Raw genomic sequence first — 25,969 nt, 5'->3', positions numbered from 1 at the left:
AGTGTGTTTTACCCATGGCCATCCTGCCCTGGGAACACTCTATTTTGTCTGATCTCGAAAGTTAAGCAGTATAGGGTTCAAATCTGGTCTAGGGTTAGACGATGATATAGGAAGACCACCAAGAGATTTTCCCTGAGGCTGGACAGTCATGAGTGGCAGGGTGTGTGGGATAGTATGGGCAAGTATCTAGGCCAGTGGGCCCCTCCAGTGCTTTGGAACTTCACCCCTGAAGTAGTGCAACATCTGGAAAAACTAGTAAAACACTTAAATGAGGTGTGCTGTCGTCCTGGTTATACCAGAGAGGGACAAATCATGGCAACGTGCTGGGGCTTGGCCTATGCCTACAGAGCCCTGCTCAACACTATCCAGCACCTTCAAAGGGAAAAAAATGTCTCTGGACTTGATGGCAAAGCAACAGACAACGCAGCTACTCCAACTTCAAATACAGCAGCTACACCAACCCCAGTGACAAGCACAATAGCTACTCAAACCCCGACAGCAACAGACAATGCACCTGTTCGTGTTATTCAACTCCCAAGCACAACAGCTGCACCAACCCCGGCAACAGACACTGCGGCCACTCCAATCCTAGTGGCAGACAATGCAGTCAGTCCAACCACAGTGACAAACACTGCAGCTAAACCAAATGGCCAATTTGTGACAATATCTGTTGCCCCTGTAAGCAAAAGCAAACGAGAGGTACAAAGAGCAACCCGCGAAGCGAAGAAAGATGAAGACCCAATGCCATTACTCCACGGAACAGGATCTGAACAAGAGTTACTACTACGTGGATCAGAGGAAGAGGAAGAAGAGGTGACTTCTCGACCCTAGACCTCAACCGAACTGCGGAATATGCGTAAAGATTTCGGCCATCTTCCAGGGGAGCACATTGTCACCTGGTTGCTCTGATGCTGGGACAATGGGGCTGACAGTCACGAACTAGAAGATAGGGAATCCAGGCAGCTGGGATCACTTGCTAGGGAAGGAGGAATTGACAAAGCGATTGCAAGAGAGAAATGAGCCCTCAGCCTTTGGAGGCAGCTCTTGGCAGCTGTGAAGGAAAGGTTTCCCTACAAGGATGATGTTATGTGTCGCTCAGCCAACTGGACCATGATAGAGAAAGGCATCCAGTCCCTGAGGGAATCAGCCATTCTAGAGATGAGCTATTGAAGGCCGGATGCCAGGAACACATCCGTAGATCCAGATGAAGTCAAATGTACGCGACCCATGTGGCGGAAGCTTACATGGAGTGCACCATCATCATGTGTCCACTCATTGGCATCAATGACCTGGAATGACGGAGTATCACCAACAGTGGATTACCTGATTCGTCAACTCTGAGAGTTCGAAGACAATCTCACCCCTTCCATCATTTCAGCTGTGGAAAAACTGTCCCAGGAGTTCAAACAATTGAGAGACGATTCATCCGATCTATCCAGCTCCCCACACGTACCAACCCATGTCTCAGCTATTAACAGAAGGCGCCCTACTGCTCGAGAAAGAAAACAGAGGAGGTACATGCCACGGGCCACCCTATGGTTTTACCTGTGGGATCACGGAGAAGACATGAGAAAGTGGGATGGAAAACCTACCTCAGTTCTGGAGCAATGGGTGCGTGAACTGAAGAGGAGAACAATGGTCAAGGATGATCCTCCCAGGAAAGCTGCTGCTCCAGTCTCTGGTGAGCAGCTTCCCAGATGGAGTGAAAGAGCTGATTTTACTCCAGCTCCAGTGATAAGGAATGCTAATCCCTTTCTACAAGACAGAAGTGGAGAATTTTATGATCACTATTAGAGGGGCCCTGCCTCCAGCCAGGTGGAGGAGAGGGATAATCGGATTTACTGGACTGTGTGGATCAGATGGCCTGGCACATCAGTCCCACAGAAGTATAAGGCTCTAGTAGATGCCGGTGCACAGTGTACCCTGATGCCATCAAGGTATCAAGGGGTGAAACCCATTTTTATTTCTGGAGTGACAGGAGGATCTCAAGAGTTAACTGTACTGGAGGCTGAAATCAGCCTGACTAGGAGGAAGTGGCAAAAGCACCCCATTGTGACTGGTCCAGGGGCTCCATGCATCCTTGGCATAGACTATCTCAGGAGAGGGTACTTCCAAGACCCAAAAGGGTATAGATGGGCTTTTGGTATCGCTGCCTTGGACACAGAGGAAATTAAGCAGCTGTCCACCTTGCCCGGTCTCTCAGAGGATCCTTCTGTTGTGGGATTGCTGAAGGTCGAAGAACAACAAGTGCCAATTGCGACCACAACAGTGCACCGGCGGCAATATTGCACCAACCGAGACTCCCTGATTCCCATCCATAAGCTGACCTGTAGACTGGAGAGCCAAGGAGTGATCAGCAGGACCCGCTCACCCTTTAATAGCCCCATATGGCCAGTGCAAAATTCTCATGGAGAGTGGAGACTAACAGTAGACTATTGTGGCCTGAACGAAGTCACACCACCATTGAGTGCTGCCGTACCAGACATGCTAGAACTTCAATATGAACTGGAGTCAAAGGCAGCCAAGTGGGATGCCACAAGTGATATTGCCAATGTGTTTTTCTCAATCCCTTTGGCAGCAGAATGCAGGCCACAGTTTTCTTTCACTTGGAGGGGCATCTAGTACAGTTGGAACCGACTGCCCCAGGGGTGGAAATACAGCCCTACCATCTGCCATAGATTGATCCAGACTGCACTGGAACAGGGGCAAGCTCCAGAACACCTGCAATACATTGATGACATGATCGTGTGGGGTGATACAGTGGAAGAAGTTTTTGAGAAAGGGAGGAAGATAATCCAAATCCTGCTGAAGGCCGGTTTTGCCCTAAAACGGAGTAAGGTCAAGGGACCTGCACAGGAGATTCAATTTTTGGGAATAAAATGGGAAGATGGATGTCGCCAGATCCCCACAGACGTGATCAGCAAGATAACAGCAATTTCTCCACCAACTAACAAGAAAGAAACACAAGCTTTCTTAGGTGTTGTGGGGTTCTGGAGAATGCACATCCCAAATTACAGTCTGATTGTAAGCCCTCTCTACCACGTGACCCGGAAGAAGAATGATTTCAAATGGGGCCTTGAGTACCAATAAGCCTTTGAACAAATTAAACGAGAAATAGTTCATGCAGTAGCCCTTGGACCAGGCTGGGCCGGGCCATATGTGAAAAATGTGCTCTATACCGCAGCTGGGGAGAATGGTCCTACCTGGATCCTCTGGCAGAAAGCTCCAGGGGAGACTCGAGGTCGACCCCTCGGCTTTTGGAGTCAGGGATGTAAAGGATCCGAGGCCAGCTATACTCCCACTGAAAAAGAGATATTGGCAGCCTATGAAGGGGTGCGAACTGCTTCAGAAGTGACTGGAACTGAAGCGCAGCTCCTCCTGGCACCCCGGTTGCCTGTGCTGGGCTGGATGTTCAAAGGCAGGGTCTCCTCTACACATCATGCAACTGATGCTACATGAAGTAAGTGGGCCACAGTAATTACACAGCGAGCTTGAATAGGTAATCCCAGTCGTCCAGGAATTCTAGAAGTCATTATGGACTGGCCAGAGGGCAAAGATTTTGGGATGTCACCAGAAGAGGAGGTGACATGTGCTGAAGAAGCCCCACCATATAATGAACTGTCAGAGAGTGAAAAGCAATATGCCTTGTTTACTGATGGGTCCTGCCATATTGTGGGAAAGCATTGGAGATGGAAGGCAGCTGTATGGAGTCCCCTGGGACAAGTTGCAGAAACTGCTGAAGGAGAGGGTGAATCGAGCCAGTTTGCAGAGGTGAAAGCCATCCAGCTGCCCTTGGTCATTGCTGAGAGAGAAAAATGGCCAGTACTTTATCTCTATACTGACTCATGGATGGTGGCAAATGCCCTGTGGGGGTGGTTGCAGCAATGGAAGCAGAGCAACTGGCAACACAGAAGTAAACCCGTCTGGGCTGCTGCATTGTGGCAAGATATCGCTGCTCGGGTGCAGAACCTGCTGGTGAAGGTACGCCACATAGATGCTCATGTACCCAAGAGTCGGGCCACTGAGGAACACCAGAACAACCAAGAGGTGGATCCTGCTGCTAAGACTGAAGTGGCTCAGATGGACTTAGATTGGCAACATAAGGGTGAATTATTTTTAGCCCGGTGGGCCCATGACACCTCAGGCCATCAAGGCAGACATGCAACATGTAGATGGGCTCGTGATCGAGGGGTGGACTTAACAATGGACACTATTGCCCAGGTTATTCACGAATGTGAAATGTGCTGCATTTAAGCAAGCCAAACGATTAAAGCCTCTCTGGTATGGAGGACGATGGCTGAAGTACAAGTATGGGGAGGTCTGGCAGATTGACTATATCACACTCCCACTGACCCACCAAGGCAAGCGCTATGTGCTTACCATGGTGGAAGCAACCACCAGATGGCTGGAAACATATGCTGTGCCCCACACCGCTGCCCAGAACACTATCCTGGGCCTTGAGAAACAAGTCTTGTGGCTACATGGCACCCCAGAGAGAATCGTGTCAGATAATGGGACTCATTTCCGGAACAACCTTATAGACACTTGGGCCAAAGAGCATGGCATTGAGTGGGTACATCACATCCCCTACCATGCACCAGCCTCTGGGAAAATCGAACGGTACATTGGGCTGTTAAAAACTACACTGAGAGCAATGGGTGGTGGGACTTTCAAACACTGGGATACACATTTACCAAAAGCCACCTGGTTGGTCAACACTAGGGGATCTGCCAACAGGGCTGGCCCAGCCCAATCAAAACTTTTACGTACTGTAGAGGGGGATAAAGTTCCTGTGGTGCACATAAAGAATTTGTTGGGGAAGACAGTCTGGGTTATTCCTGCTTCAGGTAAAGGTAAACCCACTTGTGGGGTTGCTTTTGCTCAGGGACCTGGATATACTTGGTGGGTAATGCGGGAAGATGGGGAAGTCCGATGTGTATCTCCAGGGGATTTGATTTTGGGGGAAAACAGCCAATGAACTCAATTATATGCTGTTGCCTGCTCTATAACGCTTCTATAGCCCACCAGCTAGATATCTTCAGGTCTCCAGCAATTGACCCTGACTTTTCTCCAATCATCACCTCAACAAAGAATGAATTTTGAGGGAACCAGACGAGTTCGGCGGCATCATCAGCAGGCAACAACCCAGCACTGTACACCATCCGTCCTGCCCTGAAAGATTTTTACAAGAGATGGAGCCTGACATCATGGACTGGATGAATTCACCAATTTTATATGATTGGTCCATGGACTAGGGAATGATATCTTTCTCATTGTGTGTGGGTGTGGGTGTATATATATGTGTATATATGGGACAGGGGCGATGGTGTGTTGAGAGATGTGGGATCTGAGCATGATGTGAATGGTATGTAATAAGGGGTGGATACTGTCCTGGGTTCAGCTATAGCAGTCATTTTTCTCTTTCTTAGTAGCTGGTGCAGTGCTGTGTTTTTTAACTTTCAGCCTGGGAACAACACTGATAACACTGATGTTTTTAGTTGTTGCTAAGTAATGTAAGGACTTTCTCGGTCTCATGCTCTGCCAGGGAGGAGGGGAAGCCAGGAGGAAGCAGAGACAGGACGCCTGACCCAAACCAGCCAAAGGGGTATTCCATACCACAGCACGTCATGCCCAGTATATAAACCAGGGGGAGTTACCTGGAAGGCCGAGATCACTGCTCGGGTCGGGCTGGGTATCGGTCGGCGGGTGGTGACCAATTGTATCCTCTCCCCTTGTTATTTCCCTTATCATTATTGTTATTGGTGGTAGCAGTAGTGGTTTTGTGTTATACCTTAGTTACTGAACTCTTCTTGTCTCAACCCGTGGGAGTTACATTCTTCCAATTCTCCTCCCCATCTGTCCGGGAGCAGGGGGAGGAAGAAGGGGGGGAGTGAGCGAGCGGCTGCGTGGTTCCAAGTTACCGGCTGGGCTCAAACCACGACAGAGCTGTTGTTGTGGTTTAAGCTGTGTGTTATTAGCACTGTTCTTAGACAAAAGTCGAAATCACAGTACTGCATCAGCTACTAAGAAGGAGAAAAATGACTGCTGTATCTGAACCCAGGACAGTATCCACCCCTTATTGCACACCATTCATGTCATGCTCAGATCTTGTATTTCAAAATGTACCATTGCTTTTTGTCTCATATATATATATACACACATGTATATACACACACACAAAGAGAGAGATATCATTCCTTAGTCCATGGACCAATCCCTATAAAGTTTCTGAAGTCGTTCAGTCCATGATGTCAGGCTCCATCTCTTGTAACAGTCTTTCAGGGCAGGAGGGACGGTGTGTAGTGTTGGATTGTTGCCTGCTGATAACACCGCCAAACTCATCACTGCTGAGCTCGTCTGGTTTCCTCAAAATTCATTCTTTGTTGGGGTGATGATGGGAGGGAAGTCAGGAGAGTCTTTCGATTCTCCTCCCCATCCCTCTGGGAGCCGGGAGGGAAGAAAGGGGGTGGAGCAAGCAAGCGGCAGCATGGTTCTGAGTTACTGGCTGGGCTTAAACCATGATAGTTGTACATGCAGTTCGGCTTTCTGCTTTGTTCTGAAATGATAGAATATAGATTTTTACTTGGCAGTATACTATATCAGTCCTCTGAAAGCACAGTTAACTGTGGGTCTGCTAGCAGCAGAACAGTGATGTTTGAATGTAAAGTGTTTAAAAAGTCTGTTGATAAGCCACTGTGGCAACTGGAATAACCCCAAAATTCTTAACTCCAAAATTAGTCCACCAGGGAAAATGTTGCTTTGTTCTAGGTAGCAAAGAGCATCCACAGCAGTGTTTTTGGCACTGCAAGTGTTCTTGAAAAGAACCATAGTATTGGATCATAGCTATAGTTTGAGATTCTCAGGGGTTTGCTGTGTTGCAGCATTGACTTGTCACAGGATATGCTGTTGGTTAATCTCTGCAAAAATTTGGGATGAGGAAAAGATGTGTCATGTCCATTGTATGGTTAGTGAGCTTTTCCCCTGTTGATGTGTTGGGAGGAGCTGTAAGTGGAAAATGTTACTTTTGCTAAAACGAAGAAATAATAAAAGAATCACTGTAGGAGAAGTGAATCTCAATCAGCAAAAGAAATAAGAACTGGAGTTAGTGATTACAGAGGCAGGAACATGTTCATAGAGTGGCTAAATTTTTTTTTTATCAGTTCCACCTGTGTTTAAAAGAGTTCTAATCAAGGAGTCCAGGAGAGCATTAGACTAACTGAGCTAATTGCACATGTGCTTCAGCTGAGGTATCAGCATTAGCAGTTTGTTTGCACAGAGCCCTGGCTATTTGTCCCATGAGTTACTCAGGAAGCCTGCTACGAATGAAAGGTGTGTTAAGTTTTTTTAACTGAATTATTTTTAATGGCTCTTATAGGCTTTGTTTTTCCTTCTGTCCCTCGTGTACTGCTGTGGGGCCATGGTCAAATGCAAACAAGCAATCTTGTTTTGGGGGTTTGTCTCTTCCTGCACAAGAGAGGCATAGTCAGCCCATGAGCTGGGCCTTGACTTCTGCAGGTCTGAATACTGAAGTCTATATGGACGCATTTGGCTATCCTAATGATGAACATTAGATGTTTCCTCATCAATTTGTGCAGCCTGAATCAGTTCTGTTTTAGAGATAATGTTAATATTGATAAAATTATCACTGAAGTGATAATTTTAAATGCAGTGACTTCTGCTGAGGATGCTACCGAAGGGTTCCTTCTTCTGAGTTTCCTTTAATAGCTGCTGTTCTCTGAAGCCTTTAGTCTTGATGTGATAGGAGTACGAGCTTTTGGAAGCTTGCGTTAATCACATTACAAACTCCCTTGGTATTACTGGTAGAACACTTGTAGGTTTATAGGTTGGTGCTGCTTCAACAACATGCTAAGATTTGATTTAATCGAAGTTTTAGAATGACTGTCACTCATTATTTCTTCTTCCTGATGTGATTTGATGCTTTACTAGTAGGTTACTGCATTGTTAATAAGGTTTTTACTCATTTAAAGAAAACAAAAAAAAATTAGAGAAACTTCTGTAAAAGACTAAGTCACAAGCTACTGTAACAGTAATTTGGTGATGAACTGGGTAGAATTTTGTAATGAAACGTGGAAATGTCTACAAATGTGCTTCTCCACCATCAAGTCTGAAAAATTAGAGGGTTTAAATAACAGGGGTTCTTATTTCTTTTAATCTTTTGATCTAAAATTATTTGGAAAAAACTCCACAGTCAGCAGCTGATCTGTATTCTGGGTTCTGAAAGTAAAGTTAGATGGCTTTATCAATAATGCAAATGCTACTGTGCTGTGTGTAAGCTGGAGGAGACAGAAACCTTTAACCTTTTCACAATACCAAATTCTTGCTCATTTCTGAAGCAGCTGAGTTGCTTATTCTTAAATATGTTCCAGGTATTTTAAGAGTAATGCAGCACTAAACTTCGAACTTAAGTAAGTTCTGAACTATCAGAGCTCATTGGAGTTCAATGCACAGTTTCCAACCGATAAAATAGCTGTGGCGAGTTAAACATATAGCACTTTTACTGCTGATCCTCACCTAATAATGCAGACCGAACAGTATTTTATTGAGAACAGATCTGTAAATGCAGTAAAGCTAGCAGCTTCAGACTTACTTTACCATATTCAACATCTGGTACAAAACTAACATTGCTTCATATTGAAAAGTGCTCAAAATATATGCAAATTTGTTACCTCTTGCCCCCTGAACACTGACTTGAAGAAGCTGTATAGACAACTGGGGCTCTGATAAATTAATAGGATTCAAAAATTTACCTTTTAAAATGAAAAAAAGTTAGATGACTGTTGTGGTTTAAGCCTAGCCAGTAACTCGGAACCACGCAACTGCTTGCTCACTCTCCTCCTGCTTCTTCCCACCCCCACTCCCAGAGGGATGGGGAGGACAATCGAAAGAATGTAAATCCCATGGGTTGAGATAAGAACAGTCCAGTAACTAAGGTATAATACAAAACCACTACTACTACCACTAATAATAATAATGATAAGGTAAATAACAAGGGGAGAGGATACAATTGCTCACCACCAGCCGACCGATACCGAAAACTACTACTACCACCACCAATGATAATAATAAGGGAAATGACAAGGAGAGAGAATACAAAACTAAAAGGGGAAAAGGAAAAGAAAATAATAAACCCAAGTGATGCGCAACACAATTGCTCACCACCCACCAACTGATACCCAGCCTGACCCAAGCAGCGATCTGGGCCTTCGAGGCTACTACGAAGGAGAAAAATGACTGCTACAGCTGAACCCAGGACAGCATCCACCCCTTATTCCATACCATTCACATCATGCTCAAATCCTGTTTTTTTTTTTTTTCAATACACCATCGCTTTTTGTCTCATATATATACACACACACATATATGTACACATAAACACACGCACACACAAAGAGAGAGATATCATTCCTTAATCCACGGACCATCCCTATAAAGTTGCTGAATTCATTTAGTCCATGATGTCAGGCTCCATCCCTTGTAACTGTCTTTCAGGGCAGGAGAGACGGTGTGTAGTGTTGGATTGTTGTTTGGTGATGACACCACTGAACTCGTCACAGCTGAGCTCATCTGGTTTCCTCAAAATTCATTCTTTGTTGAGGTGATGATTGGAGGGAAGTCGGGGTCAGTCGATGGTGACCTGAGAACAGTTCTGCTGCTGCTGGCTTCTCTCATGACTTTATATTCTCTGCTGATGATCAAGACAGCACATACCTTCTTTTCAAAGCCCGGAGTGGTAGAGATGGGCATCTAGCTGATGGGCTATAGAAGTGTTATAGAGCAGGCAACAGCATATAGTTGAGTTCATTGGCTGTTTTCCCTCAAAATTAAATCCCCTTCAGGTACACACCAGACTTCCCCATTTTCCTGCATTACCCACCAAGTCTATCCAGGTCCCTGAGCAAAAGCAACCCCACGAGTGGGTTTGCCTTTACCTGAAGCAGGAATAACCCAGACTGTCTTCCCCAACAAATTCTTTATGTGCACCACAGGAACTTTATCCCCCTCAACAGTACGTAAAAGTTCTGATTGGGCTGGGCCAGCCCTGTTGGCAGATCCCCTAGTGTTGACCAACCAGGTGGCTTTTGGTAAATGTGCATCCCAGTGTTTGAAAGTCCCACCACCCATTGCTCTCAGTGTAGTTTTTAATAGCCTGTTGTACTGGTAGATTTTCCCAGAGGCTGGTGCATGGTAGGGGATGCAATATACCCACTCAATGCCATGCTCTTTGGCCCAAGTGTCTATGAGGTTGTTCCGGCAATGAGTCCCATTGTCTGACTCAATTCTCTCTGGGGTGCCATGTAGCCACAAGACTTGTTTCTCAAGGCCCAGGATAGTGTTCTGGGCAGCGGTGTGGGGCACAGCATATGTTTCCAGCCACCCGGTGGTTGCTTCCACCATGGTAAGCACATAGCGCTTGCCTTGGCGGGTCAGTGGGAGTATAATATAGTCAATCTGCCAGGCCTCCCTATACTTGTACTTCAGCCATTGTCCTCCATACCAGAGAGGCTTTAACCATTTGGCTTGCTTAATTGCAGCATATGTTTCACATTCGTGAATAACCTGGGCAATAGTGTCCACTGTTAAGTCCACCCCTTGATCACGAGCCCATCTATATGTTGCATCTCTGCCTTGATGGCCTGAGGTGTCATGGGCCCACTGGGCTAAAAGTAATGCACCCTTATGTTTCCAATCTAAGTCCATCTGAGCCACTTCAATCTTAGCAGCTTTATCCACTTGCTGGTTGTTCTGGTGTTCCTCAGTGGCCCAACTCTTGGGTACATGAGCATCTACGTGGCGTACCTTCACCACCAGGTTCTGCACCCGGGCAGCGATATCTTGCCACAGTGCAGCAGCCCAGATGGGTTTACTTCTGCGTTGCCAGTTGCTCTGCTTCCATTGCTGCAACCACCCCCACAGGGCATTTGCCACCATCCATGAGTCAGTGTAGAGATAAAGTACTGGCCATTTTTCTCGTTCAGCAATGTCCAAGGGCAGCTGGATGGCTTTCACCTCTGCAAACTGACTCGATTCACCCTCTCCTTCAGCAGTTTCTGCAACTTGTCGCGGGGGACTCCGTAAAGCTACCTTCCATCTCCGATGCTTTCCCACAATATGGCAGGACCCATCAGTAAACAAGGCATATTGCTTTTCACTCTCTGACAGTTCATTATATGGTGGGGCCTCTTCAGCCCTTATCATCTTCTCCTCTTATCATTGTTCTTAGGATAGAGTCAAAAACACAGCGCTGCACCAGCTACTAATAAGGAGAAAAATGACTGCTACTGCTGAACCTAGGACAATCACTGATGCAGTTCACTTTATATTTCTGCAGCATTTGTCTCGGGGGAAAAAATGAAAGGGTGATGTGGAAGCAGAAATACATTAAACTGATATCCACACAAGGCAGAAAGGTGGCTGTCAGTGTACCCTAGAACTTTTTAAAAGATTTCACTGTTGTTGAGAAGTTGAGTGATGGAGAGAGCAACTAAAATAATCAGAGAGAAACCACAGCTTGGGTATCCAACCTCAAACTCTAAAGGGAAAGCAGCTGCAACTCTCTAGCCTGCTCCATCTTGAAAACATTAGTTTGATGCAGCACTGCACCGAAGGCTATGTAATTTATTCGGAGAACTGTATTTTGAAATATTTCAAATGTTGTGATGTTTTAGGCATCTGTGCATGCGCTGTGTGCTTGCTTTTTCTCTCATGCTGATGTTTTCTCTTTGTTTTTAAAGAATAACAAAATCTTGAGACTTGGTTATTTTCTTGTCTCTGTTTTTGTTTTAGTATTCCAAATATTTTTTCAGGAGATAATGAAAAGTCTGATACAGCTTGTGCCATGTTTTTATTAGCTAATTGCAGAAGATGTAAACCTCCCTGAGAGGCTGTATGGAGAGTAGTTGCAAGCAACAAATACCTTTTTACTTGACTGAGTTTAATAATAAACTTTCAGTAATACCTCCCAGTAATTTGTACGTAGTCTGTTGTGTGCATGTTATTATACCAAGTTCTCTTAGCGACTGTTATCTGTTCACTCTGTATACCAACTATTTTGACATAGAATATTTGGTTATATGAGGGGGGGAGGTTTCCAGGAATACTAAAGAAAAATTTCTCAAATGCTACGTTTCTTTTTAAACTCTTTTTAGTATCTCCTAATCCTGGCATTTTCTTTCCTTTTCAAACTGAAGACTTGAGTTGTTCTCTTTCAGTAGCTATTAAAAGGGAATGGCAAGGTCTAGTTGATAGCCAATAATAGCATTTAGGTAGTATGTCTTGCCCTGGGGTAAGTATCTGGAAGGATTGGGCTTACACTGCATTGCTGTCAGTTTCTTATCGCTGACATCACCTGTCCTCTCCTACCCAGTAAATACTCTTGCTGTGGAAGGACCAGTCATCAGATCTCCTAACTGGGGGAAGAAGAGTCTTTGCTGTACACTGAATGCTTGTGGAGATGATTTACTGTTCATGTTTCTTCCTTTCAGTAAGAAGAAAGGGAAATACTCCTGTTCCTCCCATTACTCTTGGAAAGGTGCTTCAGGAGAGAAGGCTTATATTACAGTGTTAGCTCTCTCCTGAAGTGCACAGGAGAGGTACTTCGTGAAGCAGCAGGACAACAGGCTTGGAGGTTGATCTCCTGTAGGAGGAGGCCAGCAAGTGGTGCCATTCTTCTCCCTCTTTCCCATGCTTAGTGACTGTTTTTTGTAGTAAAAGGTAGATGTGTGGTGCTGCAGGCTGAGCCCAAGTCCATCCAGATATTTGCTAAAGGCAGAGCTTTCTTTTCTTTTTTTGTTCAGTCCAAATATTATCTTCTTTCTCAACCATGGATATGTTTTATAGGTCTTAGCTAAATTCTCAAGAAGGTATAATTTATCTTTCTTGGACCTGTGGCTATTCATGTTTGTGGAAATTTGCAGGGATTGGTGGTGGGTGTTTTCCTGACTTCCTTTAAAGCAGAAAGAAATGGATTTGAGCTTTCTCAAATGATGATACAAAACAATATTCGTCCATCTCTTCAAAACCTCATTTGCTTTCCCTGTTGGTCAGAGTAAGATAGTACAAAACTATTTTAATAGAAGCTTATTATTACTGTAAATGTTCTTGTTTGTTTGGTACACAATGCTCTAAACATTCACTTTTAAATGTTCATAAAATAATTTGCTCTACCAGGTAGTTACTGACTTGAATCTGACCATTCATCTTATTAGAATCATAAGTCTATAAATTTATGCAGGTAAAAGGGTAGGTACGAAAACACTAGTGATACCATGTGGCTTATTTTCCTTTGAGATTCTTCCATTACTGTATTTTGTTCTTCTTCCCTGGAGCGACTTTGCTACTGTGTGTAAGGGTATATAGAATCTGTGGATAAGCTAAACGTGCTGTAGATGTCTTTGTTGTAGTAAGTCTTTATGCTTAGATAGGACTACTAGCTTTAAAATTTTCAGTCATCATATAGGGTTCATTTTAATGATTGTTAACAAAGTGCAGTGCTTACCAATCTTAGACAAACCCAAACCAACAAGCTGGAAGATCATAATGCAGAGAGTTAAAACTCTATGACTTGCAGATTGACTTTAGACTGTTCTCTCTAAATAACATTTGAACTTGCTTGCTGATATGTATGGGGATAAAAAAATTAATGTTAAAGCCATTATAGAATAGTACTGGCAATGTGGGGCGGGGGGTCATACAGTACTGTTCTTTTAATCGGGTATTGGAAGGAAGAAATTCCACTCTAACAACCCCAAAGGAAATACTTAATTGAAGATTTTAATGCACCAGCAAAATTTTTGAATTTTTAAGTAACAGTTTTAGGCTAATAGCTATTCTTACTTGGTCATCATTTGTTAGGAAAGTGACATCATTGTCAGTATTTTACAGTGAAGTTACTTTGTACTGTGGCCAGACAGCATAGTTCATTTCATCATAGTGTGCTCATCTTAATTGCAGCACATCTTCATTGCCACCTCTTGAGTGGCCTTTACCAAGTCATTACGGGCAGTGTGAACTGAAAATAGAAGTCCAGCCTAAAACTCATCACAGAGCTCACTATGAAACAGAAGGAAGCAGAGGAGCAGTAAAAGCGTCTACTGGAGGACACCCTGTAGTGAAGGTAGGAAGTCTGGTTTTCTTGAATAGAAGATATTTTTTTAACTACAATTATTGGTATTTATAATGCTGTGAATTGTTACCTTGTGTGAAGCTTACAGTCCTTCCTGGGTAAGATTTTCTCCCTTAAATGTAACTTGTTCAATACAAAAGTTATTTTTCATGTTCAAAAACTTAGTTTGCTACAGTTACAGTGAATGTCACAATTTTATGCTTCATATAGTTTTATGCTTGTGAATGGATTCACTGTGCAATAGTGTATTAACGTATTCAACATGAACTTTAAGGAAGAAGGGGTACACATGAGGGCAGATAAGAAAAATCACAATAATAGATTAGTTGAAGCTATACTGAAGTGTGATATAGAATCATTTGAATCAGAAATCATCTATCTTTTGGTGTTGAGACAGCTTCTGAACGCTGTAAATGCCTTGTCTGTGTTTTTGTTAGGTTATTTCTGTGAAATGGTACCCATACATTCTGTTAACTTTCACTTAAATGTTTGGAGTAAATTAAACTTGACTCTTTTCAGCATGAACCAAAGGTTATTACTCACAGTTTAATGGTAGCTATCACCTTTAAAAAGCAAGGTATCACCTAATTTCATTAGATTTGGACTGGTTATCTATAAGGGCAAGTAGGAGTTGTTCTTGCCTTTTTTTGTTTGTTTTTGTTTTGTTTTGGATGTCATTTCTATTGTCTTAACAGAATCATGCAAGTTTTATTGTCTCTTAGAACAGTTTAAATCACAGAATCATAGAATGGGTTGGAAGGGACCTTAAAGATCATCTAGTTCACCTCACACTTGACCATGTCACCATGTTCCACTAGACCAGGTTGCTCCAAGCCCTGTCCAACCTGGCCTTAAACAGTGCCAGGGATGGGGCAGCCACAGCTTCTCTTGGCAACCTGTGCCAGTGCCTCCCCACCCTCACAGGGAAGAATTATTTTTTTTCCCTAATATGTAATCTAAATCTGCCCTCTTTCACTCTACCCTCTTTTGAGTTTCAAGAAAATCCAGTAGTGCAGGCAACAGTCCTCATCTGGCTAACAGAGGATGGTGATGTACTGACTGTTTTGATAACTGGTACCTGCCATTACTGGTTGCTTTGGCTGGGTTCTTTAGCTAATGCTAAATATTTCAAATGCTAATGGCATCTAAAGTGTATGATTTAAATACTTTGCAAATATCATCCAATTATTGTTGAGCTCAGAGTTAGATGTAAGGTCCTGGTAAATCAGGCTTGGCTCTCATAAGAAAGCTTTGCTGTCATATTCTCTTTGAAGGGAAGCATGTGTGGGTTTGGCATATGCAGGTATAACTGTGCACAAGCTGTGATGTGTTTCTCTCTGACTTTCGGAGTTCAGGTGTGTACACAATATCTTACTCTATGCTGGGAAGACTTCTGGACTAGTTAGGGGTAGTCACTGATGTCTCCTTTAATATCTACGGTGCCAGCTGGCTCATGCAGCTTGAAAGGGAATCCACCCTCTCATTCACTGGGCATGAGGAAGATTGTGCCAAGGAACTGTGGGACTTCTTAAGTTGCCTTGATTTATCAGTTTGCCACATTCTTGGGTGAAAGCAATATCTCTGCACTTATTCACCTCAATGTTGCTTAATGGTCTTTATCTTAATTCCAGTCCAGGTTAAGGTAATATTTAACTGTTCATTTATAAGGCAAATCAGACAACAGTTATAAAATATTTATAAGACAAATAGGAAAGGAAAAAAATAAATCTGATGACATCCAGGTTACAGTAGGGTTTGTCTTCCCCTAAATCCAGGATATAATCCATGATATTTCCTCTTCTAGCAAAATGTCAGACAGGGTTTCAGTCCTTAATCTTTCACTATAGCAGTCTATACTTTAAAAATGTATTTGATTTGCTTACCCTATTCCAGTGGTTGGAAGTAACTCACCACTATGTGAGATCAGATGCAAAGTGCTGATAGGATTGGCATAATCAGTCCCCATTCTTTTTCTCATACTCATGCTGTAGTATAAACATGTTATCTCTTTTTCTTTTTATAGTTTATTCCTCCTCTCTGGCAAGTAAATTCTGTCATGCTTTATAATTACATCAGGTTTGGAACAGCTCTAATGTTATATCTATATAAATAAAGATTACCAGTGCAATTTAAATGTCTTGGACTATCTGCTCCATTTTCCTTGCCTAAGCAATCTTCTCCCTCCAAGCTTTTCATCTGATGAATTTCTTCTCTCAGTCTGACTCCTAATCATATTCTTTGGGCTATTTATCAAACTCTGCTTCTTCTCTAATAGCTTACATTGAAATTTTTCATTCCTTCTTTTTTCCTCTTAAGACTTCGTATCTTTCCTTTCTCTTCCTCCAAAAAAAAGGCTGGTTATCTGTGTCCCATCTTTTCTTGAATGTCTTTCCTTATCCTTCCATTTCCATTCTTAATCTGAGCTCGTAATCCAACTTTCATGTTCCCTACAAAGTTGCTCAATGTTTTCCTTCTCATCACAATACCATGGCCTAACCAGCTCCAACTTTCTCCTATTGTCAGACCTGCTAAATTTTGTAGCACAGTAGAGACAAGGTCAAGTGTTTATCAGGGAAGTCTGTGTTGCAGTCTAGAGAAAATTGAGGATGCCTGGACTAGGCTGGAATCTGAAAGTTGGCCAGGCACATTTCTTCATGTGGAGCATTGTGTTGCTTTAGTCGTGGAGAAGTAGACACAACTTTCACAAGCCAAGGTGCTGACACTGAAATTTAACACATCATTAATGAGGGCAGAAACTTGAGAGATTCTAGCTGACAAGTGTCTGCTGAGCTTTTGTGAACTGCATTCAATTTTTTAATTTTCTGTTTTTCCCTTGGGTGCTTGTCTTGCTCTAATATTTGCATTAAGGGAACTTGTTTTGCTAATGTTTTATAGGATTTGACAAATGCATGTAAGCTTTCCTTTGCTTACAGAACTAGATGCTTCTAAGCTGCAGTACTAGGAAAAAAAAAAAAACAAATGTGTAATCTGTGACTTACACCAATGATTTAGAAAGTTATTTATTTGCATTAAAATTGTGAAATACCTTGCTATGACAAGAATGCTGCTTTAAAAATGTGGATGGTCTTTATGTGTCTGACAGTCTTGTGCTTAAAAACATGGATTGTACCATGTCTCTCTAAAATGAATACAAATGCAAATCAGTATTTTATTTTACAATTTGGTCTCTCCCAGCTGGATTAGAAATTAATTGCTGTGCTTGATGGGAGAGAAGAAGATGTTAGGAAACAAACCATCCATTTGTAATAACTTTTTACTCACTGCTGGGAAAAACAGTATGCTAAAGGCCAAGTTTGGTGAAAGGTAAGTATTAAATAGCTGTGAGCAGATGAAAATTACTTTATTTAAATACAAAAGTGAAATCTTTTCCAGCACTTCCAGAAGCTTATTACACAAATCCAGTTGTTATTACAATATACATTACTATTTGTTTCTGAGTTGACTTTTCTTTTTGGTGCTCTCAGCTTTTATACCAGTCACTTCCATTTGTGTGATCATTGCAATAAAGTACTCGGCATTTTCTTGTGTGAAATAACTGTATGTTAACCAGTGTCAGAGACAAGAAGGGATGTGGGTGAATAGAGTATTTCAGTTGGAAGGGACCTACAACAAACATCAAGTCCAAGTGCCACATCTTCAGGTGCCTAAAGGCCTGTGTGCTTTTGCTTCCTACACAATTTGTTTTGCTCTTGAACAGTATTTTATAGAAAGCTAGAATATTTGATTTCCAAACTGTGAAACTAGATTTTAAGGTAGTACATAGCTTCAAGCCATTAATCTATTAGTGTCATTAATCTATTACTAATACCGTACCATACCTGTTGCTAGGAGACTAAGCTTCTGACAAATTTGGCATCATCTGTTGTGAGTATGTTTAATCAGCTTATTTCCAAATGCGAGGAAATTAAATGTGTGGGGCATTGTGTTTTGCTTTGTAAGTCCATTGACTTTAAGAAACAAAGTCTGTAATGAAATTCACTCATTTTCAGCTGTTTTAATGCAAAATGTTCTAAATAGCAGATAACTGTCATTTTAATCTCTGCTTTCTTGGGAGTATGTTCCAGCTAATTCATGTCATCTGGAGCAATTTCTTTTATGTTGGTAGAGAATTTGCAAGGTAATGCTGACAATTTTCACAGGGAAGGAATAAATGACTTAGCAGAATGGTTAGCAAGAAGAAAGGTGGCATGTTGAACTTTTGTCATCCAAATTATGTGAAAATTTTGTATTGCATTGTCAGGAGACAGAAAGCCTCTGAGCACTGTCTGCATTTACCATTCTAATTCAGTAGATTAGAATACTTACTTTACCCATCGACGAAGTTTTTAAACAAATAGCTGCCACATTTCATCCGACTAAATGAATGATCATCATTGGCTTGAATTTGCCACCCTTCCCATAGGACAAATTGTATGTAATAAAATAATATTTACCCTTGCAATTTGTTAGAATGAGGTTTTACTGTTATCTAAAATGGTTAGGGCTCTTCATGAGACTTCACTTGGATAATGCTTATGATCAAAAACAAGCATTTTAGAGCAGGTGGGCACACAATAAGCATCTGTCAGGGATAGCTTGTGGGGTTTTATTTTACTTTTGTATTTTAGCTTTCTGATCTGAAATGACTTTGTTTTGAAAAGAAAAAAACTTGTTTTGTACACTGTATTCCTGCTATTCATCTCGACTTCTGAGTTTTCGTATTTTAAATTTAATGTTATCTTTTGGTAGTAAATTCTGTAAGCAGTGTTGTGCTCAACAAGTAGCATTTCCTTTTTATCTTTTATCCTGTTGCTAGTGAAGAAGGTGATCTACATGATACTCTTCTTGATAACCATACAATGTGATGTACTGAGGGACTGTTGAGCTAACCACTACTTGTTAGCACTGTTCTGTATGCAAGAAGGACTCTGTCCTGTGGCCATTTACCAGGGGTTGTAGATGTGAGCTATCATAAGGGTAATTTATTCTAAAATCAATGGTGTATCTGGAACAGACACTGTAGAATCCACTTGGGCCCCATGCATGCAAGACAAATTTGGGGCAGTGATAGCTATTAAGAATTTGCCTGTACCAGAAGTGGTTTTTTACCCTACTGCAAAGGGTCTAAGGATAGAATCATTCATCAATTCCTTTGCCATAAGCAAAATTCTTACTGTAGTTGATTCTGCAGTAACAGAGGAGGGGAAGCATCATGTAATACATATGGACAACTCAGCAGTGTTACAGCCGAAGAAAGGCTTAAGGTCAAAAATTAAGGAAATGTTAAATAAAACCGAGTTTGTTTAAATGGTTATAAACGTCTAGTCACTGACGAGCAAACGGTAACCTCCTGTGTGAGGTCTAATGGACACCTGTGAAAGAGGGACTGAATGTCAGCTCTATTTAAAGTGACTGTAGAGCTTGGAAGTCATGACTGAAGAGCTGCAGTGGAAGAAAAAGTAAACTAACTAAGCTAAAGTAAACTAATTTTGAACTACTTTGAAAATTCTGAAACAGGAATGTGTTCTCAAAAAGTCTGTCAAGCTCTTCCTGAGTTCTGGTGGAAGAAACTGCACCCTACAAGAGAGGATCTAACTGAACAATGTCAGAGATGATCTGATAAAAATAAATTAGCAAAGGATTGTCTAAATGACTGTTTCCTGGCCTGTAATTCTGTGGCTGTCACCTTTTCCCAGGTCTTCTGTGTGGCCAATTCATGTAACTACTTGAATAATGGGTATAATATCAGAGTTCTCCCTGTTCTCTAAGCCCAGTAAACAGCACACTTTTTCTGTGTTTCATGACCCTTCCTGGTCTTCTGGCCTTTCACGTTTTTATTTTTCTCTTGAATTCTTCCCCGTTTTGTACATCACCAGAAGGCAGGCTGTATCCCAGCTCTAATTGCCTACTGTTTTTTGGTGACAACAGCCCCCAAATAAATGTAGGAGGCAGAAGGTAAGTCTCAGCCAGTGTGAACCATGTAGTGGGCTGCACTGGGAAAAACACTGGCCTTTGGTTGAGATTCTAAAAGTACGTATCTTTCAAGAACAGTGTGATGACTATTTAGGCAGCTTCTGTTCCAGAATCCCCAAAATTGATATACTATATGTTTGAATACTTAATCTAGAAAATGCAGTGATTAATATGAAAAACAATAAAAATGGCACACTGGAGGAGACAGTATCATGTTTACTATAGTGTGGAAAAGCAGTAATTTTTTTCCAAAGTAAAACCAATTTATTGGCTTTTTTTTTTTTCCTATAGGTTATGTGGAAATAACCTATTTCCATCCCAGAAATGCTTCTCCAAAACCTGGCCATAGTGCAATGTAGCAGTGGGAGTTGGTGTTTCAGGAATAGTACTTTCCCCCCCCCCCCCCCCCCCCCCCCCCGCCCAAGACCATAGAGCAATCTGCAGCTGACAAGTGTATAGTGATGGCTATTTAGATGTGACTGGCAGTTCAGCACTGTGTGAAGTGGAACTATTAGTGTAACACTATTTTAGCTATGAATTGATCTCCTTTTTTGGGTAGTGTAGAATGGGACAGGAGTCAGAGCTAAAACACTCTTCAAAATATGTCTGAAATCAGTATTTAAAATCCTGTCTGCAAGCAGTGAGTGTGTAAAAGTGGGATTTCAGAAATAGAAATCCAAGTTTTTAAACCTTGAAGGATGTTCTGTACATTGTGTAAACCTATGGTATCATGACCAGTAATGCACTGATATTTGCAATTGCTTGTTTGCTTTACTTTGTTTGAAGGACCCATTTGTCTTTGTGATGACCTTTTAGAACATGTTTAAAATTGGACTTGTGCCACTACCTAACATAAAGTTTGTTCCTTTTACGACTCATTATTTTTTTTCAGAATTGCAAACATCTGTACTATTTTAAATTCTCCAAGTCAGTCTACTCAATAAGTTATTTAGCAAAAGAGGAAGGAAGATGCTTTTTTGATGTGCATCGTTTTCTTTCTTAGTACTCAGAAAGGTACATCAAATAATCGAGTGATAGAAAATAGTACTGCCCCTCAGGAAGAGGAAGTAGATGTTATTTTCGTTTAACATTTAATTTTGAAATCAGACATTTAACTTTTATATAACATTATAATCTTTGCAGAATCTGAATGAATATGAAAATTCCCATGTTAGTACTTTGAGCCAGGGGTTGGGGTGTTGCCTAGTAGATCTGAATGGAGTTTTCTTCCATGAATTTCTTCAGTTTCTTTTAAACAGTGCACTGAAGATGATAAGTCAGCACTCACTGCACTGCTGCGAGCCACAGGGGATGGCTGTGGTCAGTCTGACTTCCAATAACTTCCCTGAACTCATAATTTCTTGGGTTTATGTATATGTGTTTTTTCAAGCATTTCCAAATGCAACTGTTGATAAATTCATGATAAATGGTACCACTGGTACTAGTCATTGTGTGTCTTTTTTGTTTCAAATTATGTCATCTTCATGCCTTTGGATCTTTGTCATCCCTTGCTTTTATTCCCAGGTCACTGTTAATAGGTATGGTGTTCAGCTTGGCAGAGTAGCCCTTCAGGTTTAAACCAGCAGCCTTCACAGGTCTTTAGGGAAGTTGCTGCACACCATTCGAAAATTAAGTTCTTAGGGAGAAATGTCTGAAGAAAAAGGTTTGGTTCTTCAAAGCTGTGCACCCTGGTATTGCTATCCCAAAAAATTCCAGGCTTGTGGGTCACATCTCCGTTGTCTCAGAGGGCAAAAATTTCAAAGGCATGGTTTGCTTTTTTTATCTTTAAATGAAATAAAAAAGTATTACTTTACTTTTAAAGTGGGCTAAAATTTAAGCAGTTCAAGTTCTTTTCCTTTAGGATTGCTTAGGTTTTGTAGTGAGTTAGACCATATCTTTACTGATACAATCTTCCAAAGTAAAAGTGGAAATACCAAATTCAAGAGAACAGCTTTATCTTTCCTTTCCCCCCATATAATGGAGCTCCATTCTCCTCTTTTGCCCTCCTTCCCTTGTCACTTTAGGGGTGTTCTAAGGGATACAGAAGTCACTGAAACGCATCCAGCTGCCATGAGACTATCAAGGAGGAAATAACTAGTTACAATGTGCTTTTCATATCAAGGTGTTGAAAAGCCTAGGAAATGTCCATCTCAAGTAAATGCTTAGTAAGTGCTTATAGTTATTTACATGGCTGAGTGTTTCCTTCCCTGTTCTTCATGTTTGCACTGAGGATTTTTATATGGATACTGGTGCATTTGGTGAAGGTAGAGTTGTTAATCAAGTCTTTTGTTCACTGAAGTTATCCCCAACTTTTCCCCTGACATGTCTTGTATTTCAAAACTATGCCCTATTTTTAGGGAGGCCTATTTGTATGTATAAAACTTTCTTTCTAATCAGCCTATTGTACCAATCCAATAATGCCATAAGCAGTGAGTTAATTGCACAAAGGTGAAGAAGCACTGAAGTGTTGATAGAAACTTTATCTTCACTTAGCAAGCAAAGAAAAGGCACATGGAAGATAAAACATGAGTATTTTATAAAGTCTAGTGAAAGTTTGATTAAGCATGGCAATTTCCTAATAAACGCTGGAAAGTTACGCAGGAAAAATGCTTTAAAAATACAGTCAGATGAGTTTTGGCACTGTCTGAATGTCATTAGTATCGTAGTATTGCTTGATTGCTGAGCATAAAACTTAGCTAATGAAATGATTTTTCTAACACACACACAGAGATCAGTTCTGGTTTTTTGGTTTTTTTTTTCCCTTTAGTTTTTAGTCTGAAACAGTAGGCATGTGAAACCCTGACATTACTTCTGGATTCATTGACACTATTGGGTATTGGGTTTTGTAAATAAGCAAGGGAGTTTGGGCTTTGAAAAACAGTTTATTTCAAAGTATACTATTATTGTCTGCTGTTTACTGTGAAGTGTATATTTTCTGTTGGATATCTTTCCCAAGTCTTGTTACATGTCTTAAGAAATCAATCTTGTGGATAAAGAACATTTACATTTGAATCGAGATTGTTAATGCTTGGCCTGCAACAATAAATGGAAAACATAGAACTTTCTGAATTTTAAAGAAAGGCAGGCGGGGGGGGGTGTGTGCACACGCGCACGTGTGAAACATAAATATTAGAGACTAAAAAAAGTCTTCTCACAAGCTTGTTGAATGTTGCAAGCTTTCCTTTAAATCAGAGTGTGGAACTGATGAGATGGGAGCCAGGTTACGACCCTAATATAATCTGCATATAACCTGGAAAAATGCTAACTTCTTTTTTCCAGGTTGATGCCTCTCATTTAATGTGACCTATTTGCTTTCCTCAGCAAGGAAAAGGTTCTTCCCACTGCCACAAAATTCTAGGTTTAAATGCTGCAATCTTCAGTGATTGAATTACTCCGTATAGTCTCTAGTGTTACACATTTTTAAAGGATTTTCATATGTGCAATAAGAATGTACGAATGCTTTGGTAATATAAAATACAACTTCTTGATAATCCAAAAATTCTCTCACTAACTTACTGTCTTTGTAGTTCCTTGGTAAAATTTGTAAGACAAGTATTGACATGGATGCATGAATTAACTGTATGCAGTATAGTAACACAGCTGGAACTGCTTTGGCTGAAGCCCTTCTGGCTTATCCTGTGGTGACCTTCAGTCTTCAGCATTCCAGCTTTAGTTTCACTTATGCATTCACTGACCTTTGCTATGGAAACGATATAGAAACACAGAAACACAAAAACAACTTGGCTGAGTTTGCTTGGCAGAGCAGTGTGTGGCGTATCAGTGTTCTGTTACAGCGGAGGGTTTCTAGAGGTCAGTAGTGACAGTGTGCAGTAACTTGCTGGTTGTCTATGCAGTTGGTCGCTCACTCCCCCCCTTCTTCCCTTCCCTGCTCCTGGTGGGATGGAGAGGAGAATCGAAAGAATGTAAATCCCACAGGTTGAGATAAGAACAGTCCAGTAACTAAGGTATAATACAAAACTACTACTGCTACCACCAATAATAATAATGATAAGGGAAATAACAAGGGGAGAGAATATAAAACAAAAGGGGAAAAAAAAATAAAAATCCAAGTGATGCACAAAACAATTGCTCACTACCCACTGACCGACAACCAGCCCGACCTGAGCAGTGATCTGGGCCTTCCAGGTAACTCCTCCCAGTTTCTGTACTGGGCATGATGTGCTGTGGTATGGAATACCTGTTTGGCTACTTTGGGTCAGGTGTCCTGTCTCTGCTTCCTCCCGGCTTCCCATGCTCCTCCTCTCTGGCAGAGCATGAGAGACTGAAAAGTCCTTGATCGGGATAAGCATTATTTGCAACAACTAAACTATTGGTGTGTTACCAGCATTGTTCTCAGACTAAAGTAAAAAACACAGCACTGCACCAGCTACTAAGAAAAAGAGAAGTAACTGTTACAGCTGAAACCAGGACGGTATCCACCCCTTGTTCCATACTGTTCGTATCATGCTCAGATTCCCCATTTTTAAATGTAACATCACTTTTTGTCTCTTGATATATATGTACATACACACATACAAAGAGACACCTATCGTTCCTTATTCCATGGACCATGCCTATAAAGTTTGCCGAGTTCATTCAGTCCATGATGTCAGGCTCCATTTCTTGGAAAAGTTGTTGCCTGCTGATGACACCGCTGAACTCATGTGGTTTCATCAAAGTTCATTCTTTGTTGGGGTGATGATCGGAGGGAAGTCAGGTTCAGTCAATGGTGACCTAAGGACAGTTCCGGGAGACTCCTACTGCTGCCACCGGCTTTTCCAATGATTTTTTTCTCTGCTGATGATCATGACAGCACATATCTTATTTTCAAAGCCCAGAGAGGCAGAGATGGGCATTTAGCTGATGGGCTATAAAACTGTTATATAGCAGACAACAGCATATAATTGATTTCACTGGTTGTTTCCCCCCAAAATTAAATCCCCTTGAGCTACACACCGGACTTCACCATTTTCCCGCATTACCCAAAAAGTATATCTAGCTCCCTGAGCAAAAGCAGTCCCACGAGTGGGTTTGCCTTTACCTGAATAACCCAGACTGTCTTCCCCAACAAATTCTTTATGTGCACCACAGGAACTTTATCCCCCTCTACAGTTCGTAAAAGTTCTGATTGGGTTGGGCCAGCCCTGTTGGCAGATCCCCTAGTGTTGACCAACCAGGTGGCTTTTGGTAAATGTGTATCCCAGTGTTTGAAAGTCCCACCACCCATTGCTCTCAGTGTAGTTTTTAATAGCCTGTTGTACTGGTAGATTTTCCCAGAGGCTGGTGCATGGTAGGGGATGTGATATACCCACTCAATGCATGCTCTTTGGCCCAAGTGTCTATAAGGTTGTTCCGGAAATGAGTCCCATTGTCTGACTCACTTCTCTCTGGGGTGCCGTGTCGCCATAAAACTTGTTTCTCAAGGCCCAGGATAGTGTTCCGGGCAGTGGCGTGGGGCACAGCGTGTTTCCAGCCATGCGGTGGTTGCTTCCACCATGGTAAGCGCATGGCACTTACCTTATGAGGTCAGTAGGAGTTTCATATAGTCAATCTGCCAGGCCTCCCCATATTTGTAATTCAGCCATTGTCCTTCATACCAGAGAGGCTTTAACTGCTTGGCTTGCTTAAATGCAGCACGTTTCACATTCGTGAATAACCTGGGCAATAGTGTCCATTGTTAAGTCCGCCCCTCGATCACGAGCCCATCTATATGTTGCATGTCTGCCTTGATGGCCTGAGGTGTCATGGGCCCACTGAGCTAAAAGTAATTCACCCTTATGTTGCCAATCTAAGTCCATCTGAGCCACTTCAGTCTTAGCAGCTGGATCCACCTCTTGGTTGTTCTGGTGTTCC

The 25,969-nt window shown here is 41.8% G+C and overlaps 1 protein-coding gene across 1 annotated transcript in view; it reads left to right on the top strand.

Annotated features, from left to right (window-relative positions):
• The window catches only part of LOC115618937 (nuclear factor of activated T-cells, cytoplasmic 3-like), an 87,202-nt gene that overhangs the window by 23,789 nt on the left and 37,444 nt on the right, over nt 1–25,969 (top strand). The window contains exon 3 of the mRNA XM_030510902.1: nt 13,972–14,134. Coding sequence (XP_030366762.1) covers nt 13,972–14,134 — 163 coding nt within the window. The remainder of the gene's footprint in view (nt 1–13,971; nt 14,135–25,969) is intronic.

Source organism: Strigops habroptila, chromosome W (assembly GCF_004027225.2).
Source record: "Strigops habroptila isolate Jane chromosome W, bStrHab1.2.pri, whole genome shotgun sequence".
Lineage (NCBI taxonomy): Eukaryota > Metazoa > Chordata > Aves > Psittaciformes > Psittacidae > Strigops > Strigops habroptila.
Note: the sequence above shows the minus strand (reverse complement) of the source record. Positions and strands in the feature narration are given on the sequence as shown.